Raw genomic sequence first — 19622 nt, forward strand, 5'->3', positions numbered from 1 at the left:
ACTGTGGTACGCATGACATACTGTGGTACGCAATGACACACTGTGGTACGCATTGACACACTGTGGTACGCATTGACACACTGTGGTACGCATTGACACACTGTGGTACGCATTGACACACTGTGGTACGCATTGACACACTGTGGTACGCATTGACATACTGTGGCACGCATTGACACACTGTGGCACGCATTGACATACTGTGGTACGCATTGACACCCTGTGGCACGCATTGACAAACTGTTGTACGCATTGACATCCTGTGGCACGCATTGACACACTGTGGTACGCATTGACACACTGTGGTACGCATTGACACACTGTGGTACGCATTGACACACTGTGGTACGCATTGACACACTGTGGTACGCATTAACACACTGTGGTACGCATTGACACACTGTGGTACGCATTGACACACTGTGGTACGCATTGACACACTGTGGTACGCATGACACACTGTGGTACGCATTGACACACTGTGGTACGCATTGACACACTGTGGTACGCATTGACACACTGTGGTACGCATTGACATACTGTGGCACGCATTGACACACTGTGGCACGCATTGACATACTGTGGTACGCATTGGCACCCTGTGGCACGCATTGACAAACTGTGGTACGCATTGACACCCTGTGGCACGCATTGACACACTGTGGTACGCATTGACACACTGTGGTACGCATTGACACACTGTGGTACGCATTGACACACTGTGGTACGCATTGACACACTGTGGTACGCATTGACACACTGTGGTACGCATGACACACTGTGGTATGCATTGACACACTGTGGTACGCATTGACACACTGTGGTACGCATTGACACACTGTGGTACGCATTGACACACTGTGGTACGCATTGACACACTATAGGACTTCACACTGCACCCGCCAAGCTCTGTAGGCGGTGGTAAGGTTTCTCCATCCCACACTTTTCACACCTCACAAATTCCTAAAGCAATAAAAGACTCTGGCAGAGAAACCATTCATCTGCGCTAAAGTTCTGAAAGTGTGGACAAAATGTGTGTGTGTGGTGTTTGCGTGTCCGCAAAGTACTTTATTCCATCACAAAATAAACCATCCGAGTCGATGTGTCATGAAGACCCTTGAAATAATGAATTCCTAATGAATGTTTAAGTTAAGAGGTTATTCAAGCTATTCAGCACTAGAACAATAACCCAGCGAATCAGAAAGGTGATTGAGTGCTGGGGACCATGACACAATGCTCACTGGCTTCAATTTCCTGCTTGCTTTGGAATATTACGGACAATGTATTTGTATTAAATAAATCCTATTTGTCCTGTTCTGTTGTGACGCATAATACATAACTGGCCCCAAACGAAATGTATTCTATTAGATTAACAATGTTCTTCTCATCTTCTCATTATTTTCATGACATTTATATTTTCACGACAGAAAGGCCTTGGTTTACACGGAAGGTTGAGAAGAGCTGGCGGATTCACTGTGTCTTGGAGTAGTCTCCCTCTCTCCCTCTCTCTTTATTTTCTGCCCCCTCTCCCTCCTTACATAAGGCACACACCAGGTTCACTAAACCTGATATGGATGTTTATGGAGAGGTTGTACTTGTAGTAGTCAGCTGGACACACACACACACGCGCACACGCACACGCACACGCACACACACACACACACACACACACACACACACACACACACACACACACACACACACACACACACACACACACACACACACACACAACACACACGGCTGAGAGGCACCCATCTGCTGTGAAGAACTAGAGCAGCGAGAGTGTGTTTAAGAGGTGGTAGGGGCTTAGGTGACTGTAGCCGTGGTTGCACAACGAGTGGCGAGTTAACATATGCACAAAAACACAGTGTCCCTGCTGTTGCTCAACCTCACTATATAATTCCCTCATCGTCATACTGTGTCCTCTGATGAACTGTGTCCACATCTTCTCTTACAATAATGAATGGTGACAGTTTCCCTAATGGGAGTTGGGTAGTGACATTTGTTATTATATAGCCAGTCCTTATTCAAACAAAACATCATGTATTCCATGACAGATTCAAGTGGAAGGGACTGTGATAAGACCTGATCCAAGATCTGTTGTTTTGAAGAGCCCGCAGCAGGTTTTTCTGATAATGTTAAAATATGTCTCCTTCTGAATATGCCTGTCTCTCTTTCCCTCTTTTGCTCTCTCTCTCTCTCTCTCTTGCACTCCCTCCTTCCCCTTCACACTCTCCTCTGTGTCCCTCTGTTCCCCTCGGCTCTCTCTCTCCCTCTTGCACTCCCTCCCTCCCATTCGCTCTCTCCTCTGTTCCCCTCCTCCCCCCGGCTCTCTCTCTCTCTCTCTCTCTCTCTCTCTCTCTCTCTCTCTCTCTCTCTCAATGATTAGCGATACGGCAGGGCAGACCCTGCTGACTCAGCACCTTTAGGTCCCTGGCATCCCGATCGCTGACGCAAGCATTTGTGATGAAATCTAGCTCTCTCTGTCCCTCTCTCTCTAGATATTGCCGACTTAGGAAGTTTCTGTCCTTGGATGCTCAGAGATGCGCTGGGAGAGGTCACACACACACACCCATGGCTGAGAGCCAAGACGTGAGGGGGTGGAGTATTGTGTGTTGCACAGCTGTGAGGGCAAAGTAACTCGGGGCAACATGACAGCAGCAGTCTGCCATGCGAAGCGTCGAGTGTGAGGGGAATAACACTTTGCCTGCGTTCCAAAAGGCACCCTATTCCCTATATAGTGCACTAAACCTACAGATCATGTAAAAGTAGAAGAGTTAAATCTACAAGCTGGGATTTTATATTCAGTAAAACAGCAGCCCAGCATCTTGTTTTGGTGTACAACCATTGGACAGATCCCAGATTGTACCTTTAACATGGGTGGATGATGGTCACTCACTCACCTGTTGAGGTAGACACGTTTCTCAGTGAACTGGCCCTGACCGTGGGCGGGGTCCTCAAACGGTTCATTCTGGACCACCTCCACCCCCTCACCGCGGTCACTCTGCTCATGGCTGTGCTTGCTGATCATATACAGCTGGCCAATCCTGTACTGGAGAGAACAGAGGGAGACAAGACCGCAGGATGTTTAGGGTACGACCGCAACATGAACACAGTCCTGTAACGGAGGAAACAGAGAGGTGGACCCAACCATGACTGTAACATGAACCCAAACATTAACAAGCACAGGAAGAACAGGAAGAACACATATGATTTCATGTACAGCACCTTCAGACAGCATTCACACCCCTTCACTTTTCCCACGTTTGGTTGTGTTGTAAAGTGGGATTAACACTGATTTAATTGTCTTTTGTTTTGTGTGTCAACGATCTACACAAAATACTGTGTAATAAAAATAAATAAACACGGATATATTTTGATTAGATAAGTATTCAACCCCCGAGTCAATACATGTGAGAATCACCTTTTTTCAGCGATACAGTTGTTTCTTGCTGAGTAAGTCTGTAGTTTTGTAAACCTGGATTGTACAATATTTGGCCATTATTTAAAAAAACAACAACATTCAAGCCATTTTCAAGTCGAGCCATATCTTTTTTAAGGCGATTTAAGTCAAAACTGTAACTAGGTCACTCATCAACATTGAACGTCGTCTTGGTAAGCAACTCCAGTGTATATTTGGCCTTGAGTTTTATGTTATTGTCCTGCTGAAAAGTGGATTTGTCTGGAGGGAACAGAGAGGGGGACCAGACCAGAGATGGGTTGGCCAGCAGTGGAAGCAAAAAGAGTTCAAACGACAACCACACAGCAATGCAAAAGTGAACCACAATCATCTCCTATGACACGTCAACACCAGATAAATGACTTATTATTTTGTATGAGCTTTATCTGTCACAACTGCTTTATTAAACAGTTGAGTTTGAGGTAGATTTCATTTCACCCTTCAGGATGTCACCACCAACACTTTGAAGTCACTGTTTTCAGGGCTCTTGCCCTTACCTTTGAAGGCGACTAGAAAGAAAGACCACCAGGGAAGTGCTTCTGAGACTTCCTGACCAATCTATTGAGGCTTTAATCATTCAAGGTTAATCCACACAGACTAGCTTTTGACCAGAGTTAAGCTGCTGTCCCAGAGCAAGAGACAAAGGATGGAAAGAGAAGAGGAGGTGGGAGGAGGAGGTAGGGAGAGAGAGAGAGAGAGAGAGAGAGAGAGGGGAGAGATTGAAAGGACAGCCAGAGAGAGCGAGAGGGAGGGTGGGGCTGGGAAAAGAGTGGAAAGATACAGAGGGAAAGAGAGGGGGCAGAGAGAGGTTGGGAGAAGAGGGAATGCATTAGAAAGCCAGAGGGGAAAGATAAAGAGGGAGAGAGGATTGAGAAAAATAGAGCTGGTAGAGTAAGAGAGAGAGGATGAATGAAGAACCAGGATAGGCAGAGAGAGAGAGGATGAATGTAGAACCAGGATAGGCAGAGAGAGAGAGAGAGAGGATGAATGAAAAACCAGGATAGGTAGAGAGAGAGGATCAATGTAGAACCAGGATAGGTAGAGAGAGAGGATCAATGTAGAACCAGGATAGGCAGAGAGAGAGAGAGGATCAATGTAGAACCAGGATAGGCAGAGAGAGAGAGAGAGAGGATGAATGAAAAACCAGGATAGGTAGAGAGAGAGGATCAATGTAGAACCAGGATAGGTAGAGAGAGAGGATCAATGTAGAACCAGGATAGGTAGAGAGAGAGGATCAATGTAGAACCAGGATAGGCAGAGAGAGAGAGAGGATCAATGAAGAACCAGGATAGGCAGAGAGAGAGGATGAATGAAAAACCAGGATAGGCAGAGAGAGAGGATCAATGTAGAACCAGGATAGGTAGAGAGAGAGGATCAATGTAGAACCAGGATCGGCAGAGAGAGAGGATCAATGTAGAACAAGGATAGGCAGAGAGAGAGGATCAATGTAGAACCAGGATAGGTAGAGAGAGAGGATCAATGTAGAACCAGGATAGGTAGAGAGAGAGGATCAATGTAGAACCAGGATAGGCAGAGAGAGAGGATCAATGTAGAACCAGGATAGGCAGAGAGAGAGGATCAATGTAGAACAAGGATAGGTAGAGAGAGAGGATCAATGTAGAACCAGGATCGGCAGAGAGAGAGGATCAATGTAGAACCAGGATCGGCAGAGAGAGAGGATCAATGTAGAACCAGGATCGGCAGAGAGAGAGGATCAATGTAGAACAAGGATAGGCAGAGAGAGAGGATCAATGTAGAACCAGGATCGGCAGAGAGAGAGGATCAATGTAGAACCAGGATCGGCAGAGAGAGAGGATCAATGTAGAACCAGGATCGGCAGAGAGAGAGGATCAATGTAGAACCAGGATCGGCAGAGAGAGAGGATCAATGTAGAACCAGGATCGGCAGAGAGAGAGGATCAATGTAGAACCAGGATAGGCAGAGAGAGGATGAGAAATGGAGGGAAAGAGAGATAAGAGAACATTATTCAGGAGAGCGAGGGAAAAGTGAGGGAGAAGCTGGAGAGCGGTAGCACGAGAAAAAGAGGGGGAGAGGTAGAGGTCACGCTGCGATGATACTGAACGACGCTAATCCTCTTATCCCTGGCCAGCTGAGAACAAGTGAAGCCCTCTACTCATCCCCTGCTGAGTCACTCCTCTACCGCACCCCTCTCTCCACTCATCCCCTGCTGAGTCACTCCTCTACCGCACCCCTCTCTCCACTCATCCCCTGCTGAGTCACTCCTCTACCGCACCCCTCTCTCCACTCATCCCCTGCTGAGTCACTCCTCTACCGCACCCCTCTCTCCACTCATCCCCTGCTGAGTCACTCCTCTACCGCACCCCTCTCTCCACTCATCCCCTGCTGAGTCACTCCTCTACCGCACCCCTCTCTCTACTCATCCCCTGCTGAGTCACTCCTCTACCGCACCCCTCTCTCCACTCATCCCCTGCTGAGTCACTCCTCTACCGCACCCCTCTCTCCACTCATCCCCTGCTGAGTCACTCCTCTACCGCACCCCTCTCTCCACTCATCCTCCACGCATAACCTGCCGGGCTGCTGCAAAATAAAGCTTTGGAGAAGAGGAGAGGAGTGGGGGAAGAAGGGGAAATGGAAGAGGGGGAGGGGGGTACAGTGGAAGAAGGGGGGATTGATGTTTCTAACTTTTCCATCAGCCTTGGCTCTTAAGATGTTAAGTGACTTCAGGGGAAACTGTGGAGGATTGACCTCATGTTGACCCCCAAAGCCCAAAATGGTGTCAAGGATCTGCAAGGGTCCTCGAGTGTCACAGTTTTCAGGACACACACTGCCCAATAGGAATAATCTGAAAGTTTGTTACATTGAGGTATAGAGGCCACTTTGTACAGCTCTTTAAACTACAACCACTTCCCACCCTCCATTCCGTGTCCTCCACAGTCAGCTGGTTGCTCCTGTAACCTTACAAAAAATGGAAACTGCATTTTTTGAGTGACTCACTCACTGAGTGACTCACTCATTCCTCACCAGCCGGAACCCAATGTCTCCCAGGGCTATGGAGAATGGGCTTGTGTCAGAAATGTATGCCTCAGCACAAAAGTTCACCCAGGAACCACCTACAGTAGCACATTTCTGCACATTGCAGCCCGAGACGCAATCAATTATTAAGACCGGTGTGCCCGCGTGGGCGAGACTTGTCACACAGACATGGCGGACGGGGCGGAAGGAGACACTGCAATGTCATCATCCAGGGCCAGGAGTGTCCCTTCGGGGGGTGGGAAGCAGAGAAGCAGTCCTGGCTGGATGTCTGACAGGAACAGAGAGAATCCTCGGAGAGGATGTCCTTCATCTGAATGAGTCGACCGACACACCCCTGCATCACATGGTGACATCATTTTGAATATTGAAGAGCTCCCGGCGTGTTTAAGTTGCAGACGTACCGTTATGGCTTTGGCTCAATCCCCTCTTTCTGCCAATATAAAGTTTGCGCTTATTCCATAACACGGGGCTTGTGAAAGCGGTCTCTTTCTACACACGAGAAGATCCGGACAAGAAAACCATCACGAAATTGGCTGTAAAACTCAAACCGTGTGAGCTAAACTAATAGTAGTCACCACCATCGAAAGGGGAAGAGTCTCACGAACACCAATGTGTCGGTTGTTCTGCTTTACGACGTAGACAAGCATCAGGGGAGTCCTCTGAAGGTAACCCAGTACCGGGCTGGAAAAATGGCAAAAAGTGAATAAGGGGTAAAATGTGCCACGAAAAACGTGACTAAACATGGATAAAGAATCAAATCTCTGAGTTCTTATATCTCTCAGATATAGGACAGACACTTCAACATCTTATTCCTTATGATTTATTTTTTGGATTGTCTGTTTTATACAAATGTGCTATATTCAATATGCTTCTATGGGCTATAGCAGTAAAGGCTCCAGGGGCCTTCAAATTCAAAATCAAATGGACAAATGATTCATTTAATGACCATCTTAAAACAATTCCATCTGTAGGCTTAGTACACTGCTCAAAAAAATAAAGGGAACACTTAAACAAGAAATCAAATCAAATCAAATTGTATTTGTCACATACACATGGTTAGCAGATGTTAATGCGAGTGTAGCGAAATGCTTGTGCTTCTAGTTCCGACAATGCAGTAATAACCAACAAGTAATCTAACTAACAATTCCAAAACTACTGTCTTATACACAGTGTAAGGGGATAAAGAACATGTACATAAAGATATATGAATGAGTGATGGTACAGAGCAGCATAGGCAAGATACAGTAGATGGTATCAAGTACAGTATATACATATGAGATAAGTATATAAACAAAGTGGCATAGTTAAAGAGGCTAGTGATACATGTATTACATAAGGATGCAGTCGATGTACAGTGTACAGTGTATACGTATGCATATGAGATGAATAATGTAGGGTATGTAACATTATATAAGGTAGCATTGTTTAAAGTGGCTAGTGATATATTTACATAATTTCCCATCAATTCCCATTATTAAAGTGGCTGGAGTTGAGTCAGTGTCAGTGTCAGTGTGTTGGCAGCAGCCACTCAATGTTAGTGGTGGCTGTTTAACAGTCTGATGGCCTTGAGATAGAAGCTGTTTTTCAGTCTCTCGGTCCCAGCTTTGATGCACCTGTACTGACCTCGCCTTCTGGATGATAGCGGGGTGAACAGGCAGTGGCTCGGGTGGTTGTTGTCCTTGATGATTTTTATGGCCTTCCTGTGACATCGGGTGGTGTAGGTGTCCTGGAGGGCAGGTAGTTTGCCCCCGGTGATGAGTTGTGCAGACCTCACTACCCTCTGGAGAGCCTTACGGTTGTGGGTGGAGCAGTTGCCGTACCAGGCGGTGATACAGCCCGACAGGATGCTCTCGATTGTGCATCTGTAGAAGTTTGTGAGTGCTTTTGGTGACAAGCCAAATTTCTTCAGCCTCCTGAGGTTGAAGAGACGCTGCTGCGCCTTCTTCACGATGCTGTCTGTGTGAGTGGACCAATTCAGTTTGTCTGTGATGTGTATGCCGAGGAACTTAAAACTTGCTACCCTCTCCACTACTGTTCCATCGATGTGGATAGGGGGGTGTTCTCTCTGCTGTTTCCTGAAGTCCACAATCATCTCCTTAGTTTTGTTGACGTTGAGTGTGAGGTTATTTACCTGACACCACACTCCGAGGGCCCTCACCTCCTCCCTGTAGGCCGTCTCGTCGTTGTTGGTAATCAAGCCTACCACTGTTGTGTCGTCCGCAAACTTGATGATTGAGTTGGAGGCGTGCCTGGCCACGCAGTCGTGGGTGAACAGGGAGTACAGGAGAGGGCTCAGAACGCACCCTTGTGGGGCCCCAGTGTTGAGGATCAGCGGGGTGGAGATGTTGTTGCCTACCCTCACCACCTGGGGGCGGCCCGTCAGGAAGTCCAGTACCCAGTTGCACAGGGCGGGGTCGAGACCCAGGGTCTCGAGCTTGATGACGAGCTTGGAGGGTACTATGGTGTTAAATGCAGAGCTGTAGTCGATGAACAGCATTCTCACATAGGTATTCCTCTTGTCCAGATGGGTTAGGGCAGTGTGCAGTGTGGTTGAGATTGCATCGTCTGTGGACCTATTTGGGCGGTATAGCAAATTGGAGTGGGTCTAGGGTGTCAGGTAGGGTGGAGGTGATATGGCCTCTAAACCTTCAAGCTGCATACTGGACCCTATTCCAACTAAACTACTGAAAGAGCTGCTTCCTGTGCTTGGCCCTCCTATGTTGAACATAATAAATGGCTCTCTATCCACTGGATGTGTACCAAACTCACTAAAAGTGGCAGTAATAAAGCCTCTCTTGAAAAAGCCAAACCTTGACCCAGAAAATATAAAAAACTATCGGCCTATATCGAATCTTCCATTCCTCTCCAAAATTTTAGCAAAGGCTGTTGCGCAGCAACTCACTGCCTTCCTGAAGACAAACAATGTATACGAAATGCTTCAGTCTGGTTTTAGACCCCATCATAGCACTGAGACGGCACTTGTGAAGGTGGTAAATGACATTTTAATGGCATCGGACCGAGGCTCTGCATCTGTCCTCATGCTCCTAGCCCTTAGTGCTGCTTTTGATACCATCGATCACCACATTGTTTTGGAGAGATTGGAAACCCAAATTGGTCTACACGGACATGTTCTGGCCTGGTTTAGATCTTATCTGTCGGAAAGATATCAGTTTGTCTCTGTGAATGGTTTGTCCTCTGACAAATCAACTGTAAATTTCGGTGTTCCTCAAGGTTCTGTTTTAGGACCACTATTGTTTTCACTATACATTTTACCTCTTGGGTATGTTATTCGAAAACATAATGTTAACTTTCACTGCTATGCGGATGACACACAGCTGTACATTTCAATGAAACATGGTGAAGCCCCAAAATTGCCCTCGCTAGAAGCATGTGTTTCAGACATAAGGAAGTGGATGGCTGCAAACTTTCTACTATTAAACTCGGACAAAACAGAGATGCTTGTTCTAGGTCCCAAGAAACAAAGAGATCTTCTGTTGAATCTGACAATTAATATTAATGGTTGTACAGTCGTCTCAAATAAAACTGTGAAGGACCTCGGCGTTACTCTGGACCCTGATCTCTCTTTTGAAGAATATATCAAGACCATTTCGAGGACAGCTTTTTTCCATCTACGTAATATTGCAAAAATCAGAAACTTTCTGTCCAAAAATGATGCAGAAAAATTAATCCATGCTTTTGTCACTTCTAGGTTAGACTACTGCAATGCTCTACTTTCCGGCTACCCGGATAAAGCACTAAATAAACTTCAGTTAGTGCTAAATACGGCTGCTAGAATCCTGACTAGAACCAAAAGATTTGATCATATTACTCCAGTGCTAGCCTCTCTACACTGGCTTCCTGTCAAAGCAAGGGCTGATTTCAAGGTTTTACTGCTAACCTACAAAGCATTACATGGGCTTGCTCCTACCTATCTCTCTGATTTGGTCCTGCTGTACATACCTACACGTACGCTACGGTCACAAGACGTAGGCCTCCTAATTGTCCCTAGAATTTCTAAGCAAACAGCTGGAGGCAGGGCTTTCTCCTATAGAGCTCCATTTTTATGGAACGGTCTGCCTACCCATGTCAGAGACGCAAACTCGGTCTCAACCTTTAAGTCTTTACTGAAGACTCATCTCTTCAGTGGGTCATATGATTGAGTGTAGTCTGGCCCAGGAGTGGGAAGGTGAACGGAAAGGCTCTGGAGCAACGAACTGCCCTTGCTGTCTCTGCCTGGCCAGTTCCCCTCTTTCCACTGGGATTCTCTGCCTCTAACCCTATTACAGGGGCTGAGTCACTGGCTTACTGGGGCTCTCTCATGCCGTCCCTGCAGGGGGTGCGTCACCTGAGTGGGTTGATTCACTGTTGTGGTCATCCTGTCTGGGTTGGCGCCCCCCCCCCCCCGTGCAGGACATTTGGCATTTGCCAGAGAACACCAAGATTGGCAAATTCGCCACTGGCGCCCTGTGCTCTTCACAGATGAAAGCAGGTTCACACTGAGCACATGTGACAGATGTGACAGAGTCTGGAGACGCCGTGGAGAACGTTCTGCTGCCTGCAACACCCTCCAGCATGACCGGTTTGGCGGTGGGTCAGTCATGGTGTGGGGTGGCATTTCTTTGGGGGGCCGCACAGCCCTCCATGTGCTCGCCAGAGGTAGCCTGACTGCCATTAGGTACCGAGATGAGATCCTCAGACCCCTTGTGAGACCATATGCTGGTGCGGTTAGCCCTGGGTTCCTCCTAATGCAAGACAATGCTAGACCTCATGTGGCTGGAGTGTGTCAGCAGTCCCTGCAAGAGGAAGGCATTGATGCTATGGACTGGCCCGCCCGTTCCCCAGACCTGAATCCAATTGAGCACATCTGGGACATCATGTCTCGCTCCATCCACCAACGCCACGTTGCACCACAGACTGTCCCGGGGTTGGCAGATGCTTTAGTCCAGGTCTAGGAGGAGATCCCTCAGGAGACCATCCGCCACCTCATCAGGAGCATGCCCAGGCGTTGTAGGGAGGTCATACAGGCACGTGGAGGCCACACACACTACTGAGCCTCATTTTGACTTGTTTTAAGGACATTACATCAAAGTTGGATCAGCCTGTAGTGTGGTTTTCCATTTTAATTTTGAGTGTGACTCTAAATCCAGACCTCCATGGGTTGATAAATTTGATTTCCATTGATAATTTTTGTGCGATTTTGTTGTCAGCACATTCAACTCTGTAAAGAAAAAAACATTTAATAAGAATATTTAATTAATTCAGATCTAGGATGTGTTATTTTAGTGTTCCCTTTATTTTTTTGAGCAGTGTATATACTGCAATCTATGGGGCATTAAGTGTGGTCTCTCTCTCTCTCTCTCTCTCTCTCTCTCTCTCTCTCTCTCTCTCTCTCTCTCTCTCTCTCTCTCTCTCTCTCTCTCTCTCTCTCACCTGCTCGTTGAACACCTCATTCCAAAATCATGGGCATTAAAATGGAGTTAGTCCCCCCCCTTTGATGCTATAACAGTCTCTACTCTTTCGGGAAGGCTTTCCACTAGATTTTGGAACATTGCTGCGGGGACTTGCTTCCAATCAGCCACAAGAGGATTAGTCACGCCGGGCACTGATGTTGGGCGATTAGGCCTGACTCGCACTCGGCGTTCCAATTCATCTTAAAGGTGTCCGATGGGGTTGAGGTCAGGGCTCTGTACAGGCCAGTCAAGTTCATCTACACCAATCTTGACAAACCTTTTCTGTATGCACAGACCATTATTCCTCCTCCACCAAGCTTTACAGTTGGCACTATGCATTGGTCAGGCAGCGTTCCCATTGCCAGATGGTGAAGCATGATTCATCACTCCAGAGAAGGGGTTTCCACTGCTCTAGCCAATGCTTGGCATTGCGCATGGTAATCTTAGGTGATCTTGTGTGCGGAAATGGAAACCCATTTCATGAAGTGGTTAGAGAGACAGAGGGACAACAGAGCCCTGAGAACCAGCCCATCAGTGACCCGATGATCATTAGCAAGTTGGGTACTACCTACACATGTCCAGAGTGCATAAGAGGAGATTACCGTGACTCAACGGTCACGTGGAGTTTGACTGCAGTCATGACGGTAATAAGGTCACCGCAACAGTCCTAGTGATGACAGAGAGTCACAAAGGGTCTGAAAACTAATTTGTCGTGTTTTGGAAATGACACATACTCTTTCATTCACTTCCTCATAATCTTTGTTGACGAGGGGCAGCAGTTTCTAAATATAGAGAGAGTGAGCATACAGTATCTGTATTGGTAGAATAAGCCATTGTCCACGTTCTCATTTGAAACAGTGATGAGGGGCAGGGGATCAATGTTGCACCAGAGGAGGCTGGTGGGAGAGATACAGTAGGACAGTCTGGAAGGGAATAGATGGAAAGGTGTCAAAAACATAAAACACGTGGCTTCCATATGTTTGAGACCGTTCTTGCGATATCTCCGCCCACCAGCCACCACTGGTTGGAATGATTAACTGAGAAAAGCAGTGGTGTTCGCGGCTAGTTGGAACTGTTTGCAGGACAAACAACGTTTGGCGTTGATCATTTGAACATCATCATTCTGTCTGTCAATAAAAATGGAGCGCTTCAATAGTCTACTTAATCTGCGTTAAAACATATGCTTCTTGATCAAACCAACCTCATCTAGAATGCATCCCAAATGGCACCCTATTCCCTATAGTGTACCCAATGGGTCATGGTCACAGGTAGTGCACTATATAGGGAATAGGTTGTCATTTGGAATGCAACCCTAGTTTCTGTGGCATCTGTGCAGTCTTAGGAGATGTAAACAATAAAGATGAATCAAAGCTTCAATAAGCAGAAGAGCCCCAACCAGCAACCCTGCTTATGCAATTTGCCTGATGACAATGCAACTGAGAGCACTGGGCCCATTAGTCTCTGTCACTGAACAACAACTTTATCAATATGACTACAGATTAGAACGCAGCTGCTCGGTCAATACCATGGATTCAAAAGCAACCAGCTGGGCAATATCTCTAGGCCTAGACCATACCTCGGTATGGACAGTGCGTTAGTAGAGGTCAGGATATGTTTTTTTTTAAACATTTTAAAAATATTTTTTAATATTATTTTTTATTTTTTATTAATATCAAATCAATACATAAAGCACATGAGGGAACACAAGCATACATAGATTACAAACAATAGACAATCGAGCTAGGGGGTACAATATCACATTACAATTACACAAGGACCTTAAGGGACATGCATATACTTACAATTCTAACAGCTTTTTTGTTAGTAGAACATTTAACCATCTTAAAATACAGTTCAATTTATTTTTGTAGGGTACGAAAATGTGGTTTTCTGTTTGTAAATTTACATTTGTGTATATGGAATTTGGCCAAAAGAATAATGAAATTAATTTCATAAAAATGATTCCGCTTATTTCTATTGTATGTAAAGAATCCAACAGTACATCTCTCCACAATAGTGTAAAATGTATTCAATTATGAACATACTGATGTCTTGCCACAGTTTTCTTACATGCATACAATGCCAAAAAAGATGCAACACTGTTTCTGGGTGGTCATCACAAAAGGAGCAATTTGAGTTGATGTTTTCCTTAAACTTCTTCATATAGTGGTTGGCATGATAATATTTATGAATAATTTTAAAGGAAACTTCCTTAATTTTGTTAACAAGTAGGTATGTGTGTGGCAACATCCAAACTTTTTTCCAACAGATATTATCAATAAATCCATTCCAATAAGGCATGACATAAGGTATAGATAGATACAACATCCTGCTGAAACAAGGTTCGTATCGCTCTGTTGTTGGATGGACCAAAAGAGAAACAAATCTTTCCTACTGATGAGCCAACAGGGTCAATAGAAGGTAGGCTCTGAGGGTCAGGTCTTGACATGTTCCTGAATAACATAGCAACACCTGAGGGAATGGCATCTAAAACAATTGCAAAATCTTTAGGTGTTACAGGGACCTTGTAAAGTGATAAGAATTCTTTATAACTGAGTAAAAGACCCTCTGCATTTACCAGTTGGCTCACCAATAGGATATTATTTCGGAAACAATATTCTAAAAACAGAGAGGTATTTTTATACAATATATATCCCGATTATTCCATATATAATATCTATGTGGAAGGTCAGGTTATGTTCAGGGTGATCCGAATAGGAACAACTATGGGATCGGGTTATGGAGTACAGTAATGAGTGGTCCTTCTGTAGCTCAGTTGGTAGAGCATGGCGCTTGTAACGCCTGGGTAGTGGGTTCGATTCCCGGGACCACCCATACGTAGAATGCATGCACACATTGTAGAATGTATGCACACGACTGTAAGTCGCTTTGGATAAAAGCGTCTGCTAAATGGCATATATAATTATTATTATTACGTTAGCCATCGGGCTAAGGGCTAACCAGAAGTGTTCCTGACAACTTGACCAGGAAAAACTGTCCGGTCGTGTGGCCTATACTACTTCTCAGACAACCACAGTCCGAGTGGACAGAGAAGATATGAATAAACAAAAGCGGCATTAAAGCCTCAACAATCGATGGTGGCTAGTGTCCGACTTCCCCTGGTGATGATGTACGGTCGATGCGGCACGCATCGCCAAGGAAGCGAAAGGGATGCGATTTATGGTTAGCCCGGAGGCAGACGGAATGGTGCGTATATCACTGTGCAAGCCCCTCCATCCGTCCTTCCCTTCGCCTCGTTCGGAATTCTACCCAGAGATTATTTCCACTCGTTATTCTATTTGGACGTTGCTCATCAAACACACGGGCCTCCAGGTCTAATGCTTCTTCACAAATAGACGTGCTAAAAGCGCTAGCGGCTTGTTTTTAATTGGGTGTAGAAACCGACGCTTGGCCCAGAGCCAAACTCGGCTTCTTGCCCGTTTCTGAACATCTAGTTGTTTTAATGAAAAAAAAAAAAAAAACACCGACTGAGATTCATATTGGGGCTCAAGATGAAAGGGCGACATTGTGCACCAATATGTTTAAACGACACAACAGCTGTAAGGCACATTTGTGATGCATCTAGAATAGCCTACACAAGAAGGCAATAAAGAGTTGTTCGTGTCATTGTTGACATAGCAAATAATGTTGCAAAAGATGGCATCATACAGTTGCTGAATACCAATGAATATGTATCTTTCTGTGTGTGTACATTGCCAAAAGTCACGGAAAGCACTGGAAGACTAGCCTAGACTTTCCTAGACTACAAAGTAGGCGATCAGTGAACATTCTCGCCTCTAAACCCAATTATCCTCACGCTACCTACACCTCTAGTCTGCGCCCCTCTGGTTCACGCTAACGCTAATAGCTACGCTGTTCCACCCCCTGAACCATACATTAGTGTCGACCCCCGAGGAGCTCCATAGCAACCACGGGGAGAATCCATTACCGCGACCGCTACGCCCTGGCAGGTAGCAAAAAAGACACACTCCCAACCAGAGAATGGCTTCGACAAAATAGAGAGTCAAAAGAAATCTCTCCCCTGCCCCAAAGGCAGACAGTTCATATGAATTAGCTCCTTATTCATTTCTGTTTTCCCGTTTCTCAAGTTTTCTCATCTCCATTAAGGCTTGAATGGGTCTCTGTTCGCAAGAGGGAGAGCAGGTAGAGAGAGAGAGAGAGAGAGAGAGAATATGAGAGTGTAGGAGATTCCAGGTGCAGCATTCATTCCAAAAGGTAGGCATCAGAACCAGTTCAATCCTTGTGTTCTCTTTCAGAGTAGTCTAACACTGCCAAGAGATCATCTACAAACAATGTACGGCTCCTTTTATTCTCTATGGGCCTCTTACACCCCCCTCCAATAGACAACAATGAGCACTGCCAACAATTAAACTGATGGATTAGCAAAGCCATAATGGGAGACACCATAAGAGGGGGAGATAGGCTACATGTTTAGATCAGATTGCCTGTAATAGCCTACCTCCATTGAAAAAAAGAAGGCATGGTGAGAATATAGCCGGCTCAGGGAAGATAACCCTAACCTGATAGAGATCTGTTCTCAGCTCCCACTGCAGAGGGAGAGGCAGTGGCAGAGCACACACATCTATACACTCTCACAGGTTGGAACAACACACACATGTACCCCCCCAACACACACCCTCCCCTTCCATACACACAGTATAGATCATGCTGACCACACACCATTGAACCGGAGTGGCTTGCATCAAATACCCATTATTCACTGCGGAGAATGCCTGGCTAGGATTACACTGATAGTCCCTTTACGACATGCTATACCGTAACCCCCCCCCTCCTCCTCCCACCTCCCTCTTCCAGATACTGCTGTCTCAGCTATGGCCCCATCACTCCCTAGCAGCCTCATTCACTCAGATGGGCAATATATTCCATACACTTCCCCATTGATGTGCACAAAATCAATTGTGCAGCGCGCAGGGGGTACTGCTCTCTCAAGATACGATTATCCCTGTGTTCTTCTGAGTCAATAGGTGCAGGGGGCTCAATTAGTGTGTGTGTGTGTGTGTGTAAATCAGGGTATCATCAGTGTGATAACATGTCGGTAGGGTGGGGGCTCTGAGCCAGATGAAGGCTTGATTAAGTTTGCGAGGAAGGGAGTGAATGAGAGAGAGAAAGAAGTACAGCATTTCCCTTTTCTCATGTACTCAACATAGCTGCACTGAGAGTCGTTCTCCATGGCTTCTCTGCCCACACATCCCATGAGACTCAGCACAGACACAATGACCGGACCAGATTAGGGCCTGAGCCAGCAGTTCATGTAACACTACCACCACTGGGCTGCCTGCTCTCCTCTCAAAGAAAGAGAGATAGAGAGGAGGGGGGGATGGATACAGAGGGAGAGAGGAGAGAGAGAATGAGTGAGGAAATACAGAGGAGAGAGAGAGAGATGATAATTGCTCTATGATGAATGCAAACACAGAGAAACCAATATTAATTATTAAAATGGGGTTTTGAATATGCCTTTGGTCTCCGTTTCGGAAGCCAAAGCAGCCATTAGCATACAACATAACGAGTCACTTTTATCCAAAGCCACTCACAGTTAGCATATCCAATGGAACATAATGGCACACATGATAATCGAACCCACAACTCTGGTGTTGCAAGAGTACAACCACCCCAAATGAACTTCCTGTGTATACAACCCACTTAGTCGGCCACTCCGACTCTATAGCTCTTTTTCATGGTCCTTCGAGCCGGATAGGAACAGCAAGCAAACCACCTGAATCACACATCACGGTAGCACCCATGTTTGAAAAGAGCATTTAGCATGTATTACCTGTAGTTCTCTTCATATGGATTTACAGTCTACCCGGCTCTGAAGTCTGCCTCAACAGATGTTTCACAGAAGATGGATTGACATCATTATACATCAGTGTCACTGAACTCCACTACCCATAATTCATCCCTCTGGCTCAGCAGGCCAATAGTGTCCTTTCCAGACATGCTTCATGTTCTTTGACATGGCTATTTATATGGGTTAACCCACCAGATGGACGGACGGACGCACGCACGCACGCACACACACAGTTTCTGACACCAGTACATGCACTTTGCTCAGGCCTTACTCACAGTCCATGAAATTGACTATAGCTGATACCCCCAGGAAGATGGAGGATAGAAGTGGAGTGGGACCAGGCTGTGGCCTTGTCTGGGCTGGAGTGAGACAAACAGGGCCGAACTTGTCTACCTGCTGCCCAGGATCCGGCCCGGGCCTAAGCCCTGACACTTTCCACACCCTTAATTGGCCTAAATCTGATTAAGTGGCAAGCATCCCAGCTGAATCGCACGCCCAGAACACATATCACCACCGTAATCACTATTCATCATCACAGCGTTGACTATTCGTCATCATACGTGTGCCCAGGGGACGCCAGCGGCTGAGGCCGTCCTGAGTCAGTGGAGAGGGGCATTCTTGGATGGATGACTTCCTGTGACGAAGGCCGTGGTCATTCTAATGGGATGATGGAACAGGGGGAAGAGATGGAGGGATAGAATTATGTAGTTAAGAGAGTGAGAGAGAGAGGGCAAAACAAAGATTGTAAAAACTCCATCCCATCCTCCATTCATCAAACCAACATAGCCTCCACTTAGCCATAAACCTATTGCTGCATTAGATAAGCACCCTGTGAAGGGAGATTACTACGTACGTGAATGACAGGAGGGAAGGTGAGGATACATCCAGGCAGCCCATCACGGGATACGTTTCAAATGGAACCCTATTCCCATTATAGTGCACTACTTTTGACTAGAACCAGGCCCATAGAGATCTGGTCAAAAGTAGTGCACTACATAGTGAATAGGGGCTATTTGGTACGCACCCTCTACAGATAGGCATCAGAAGCATATTTCTCAGTAGTGGCTGTCATGTCGACATTGAGGAGAAGGTCACAGTGAGCGTATATGAATTGCAAATTCACGCCCACAGCTGTTGAGGCCGGTGTGTTGGGCGCACAGGAGCAGTGTGAAGAGCAATCTGAAACATGGCGCCGCACTGCGGGAGAGGCCCTGACATATGCACTCAGACTATTCTCTTTCTCTTGGATGTGTGTTGAGAGGTGGGGAGTGTGTGTGTGTGTGTGTGTGTGTGTGTGTGTGTGTGTGTGTATCTGTGTCAGAAAGTGTCTTCCTCTAATGGTCTTGTTCATTCATTGTTTAACACACACTCTTTCGTTCTGCCTCAGAACACACGTCCACATGGCAATTGTCACAACAATGTCTAAATCAATACCTCAGTGTGGTTTTACCTCAGTGCTTTGGATTTGAATCAGTCAATTACCCCTAATGCACCTCTCTGACAGGACTGTGTTCAACCTCCACCATTCCTCTCTTTGTACTTTTGTCCTCACATTTATTCACTGTTTATTGATATTTCAGAACCATTTCATGAAGAGCAAATGCATACTTTCCATTCCTTTCTTTTGAAACTGTCAGGCTTTGTAAATCTTAAGAGCCCTATTAAAATAATCTGCCTAATGTCAAAGCTGAATAGACGTCTCAACATCCAATTATGCTTTGTGTTCGTGAGCTCACATCCTCATAAAAGCCTTAACATTACCCTTTTAAAAAGGGCAGACAGACAGGAAAGGACAGGGGGACACATTTTGTTGTAACACCGTCACGCGAAACTTAATTACACACACCGCTACACAAGTTGACAC

The 19622-nt window shown here is 46.0% G+C and overlaps 1 protein-coding gene across 1 annotated transcript in view; it reads right to left on the minus strand.

The window, feature by feature from the left end:
- Window positions 1–19622, minus strand: part of LOC118389190 (cytoplasmic phosphatidylinositol transfer protein 1-like) — a 94513-nt gene that overhangs the window by 19247 nt on the left and 55644 nt on the right. The window contains 1 exon segment of the mRNA XM_035779008.2: window positions 2907–3055. Within this exon segment, the coding sequence (XP_035634901.2) occupies window positions 2907–3055 (149 nt within the window).

Source organism: Oncorhynchus keta, chromosome 10 (genome assembly GCF_023373465.1).
Source record: "Oncorhynchus keta strain PuntledgeMale-10-30-2019 chromosome 10, Oket_V2, whole genome shotgun sequence".
Classification (NCBI taxonomy): domain Eukaryota; kingdom Metazoa; phylum Chordata; class Actinopteri; order Salmoniformes; family Salmonidae; genus Oncorhynchus; species Oncorhynchus keta.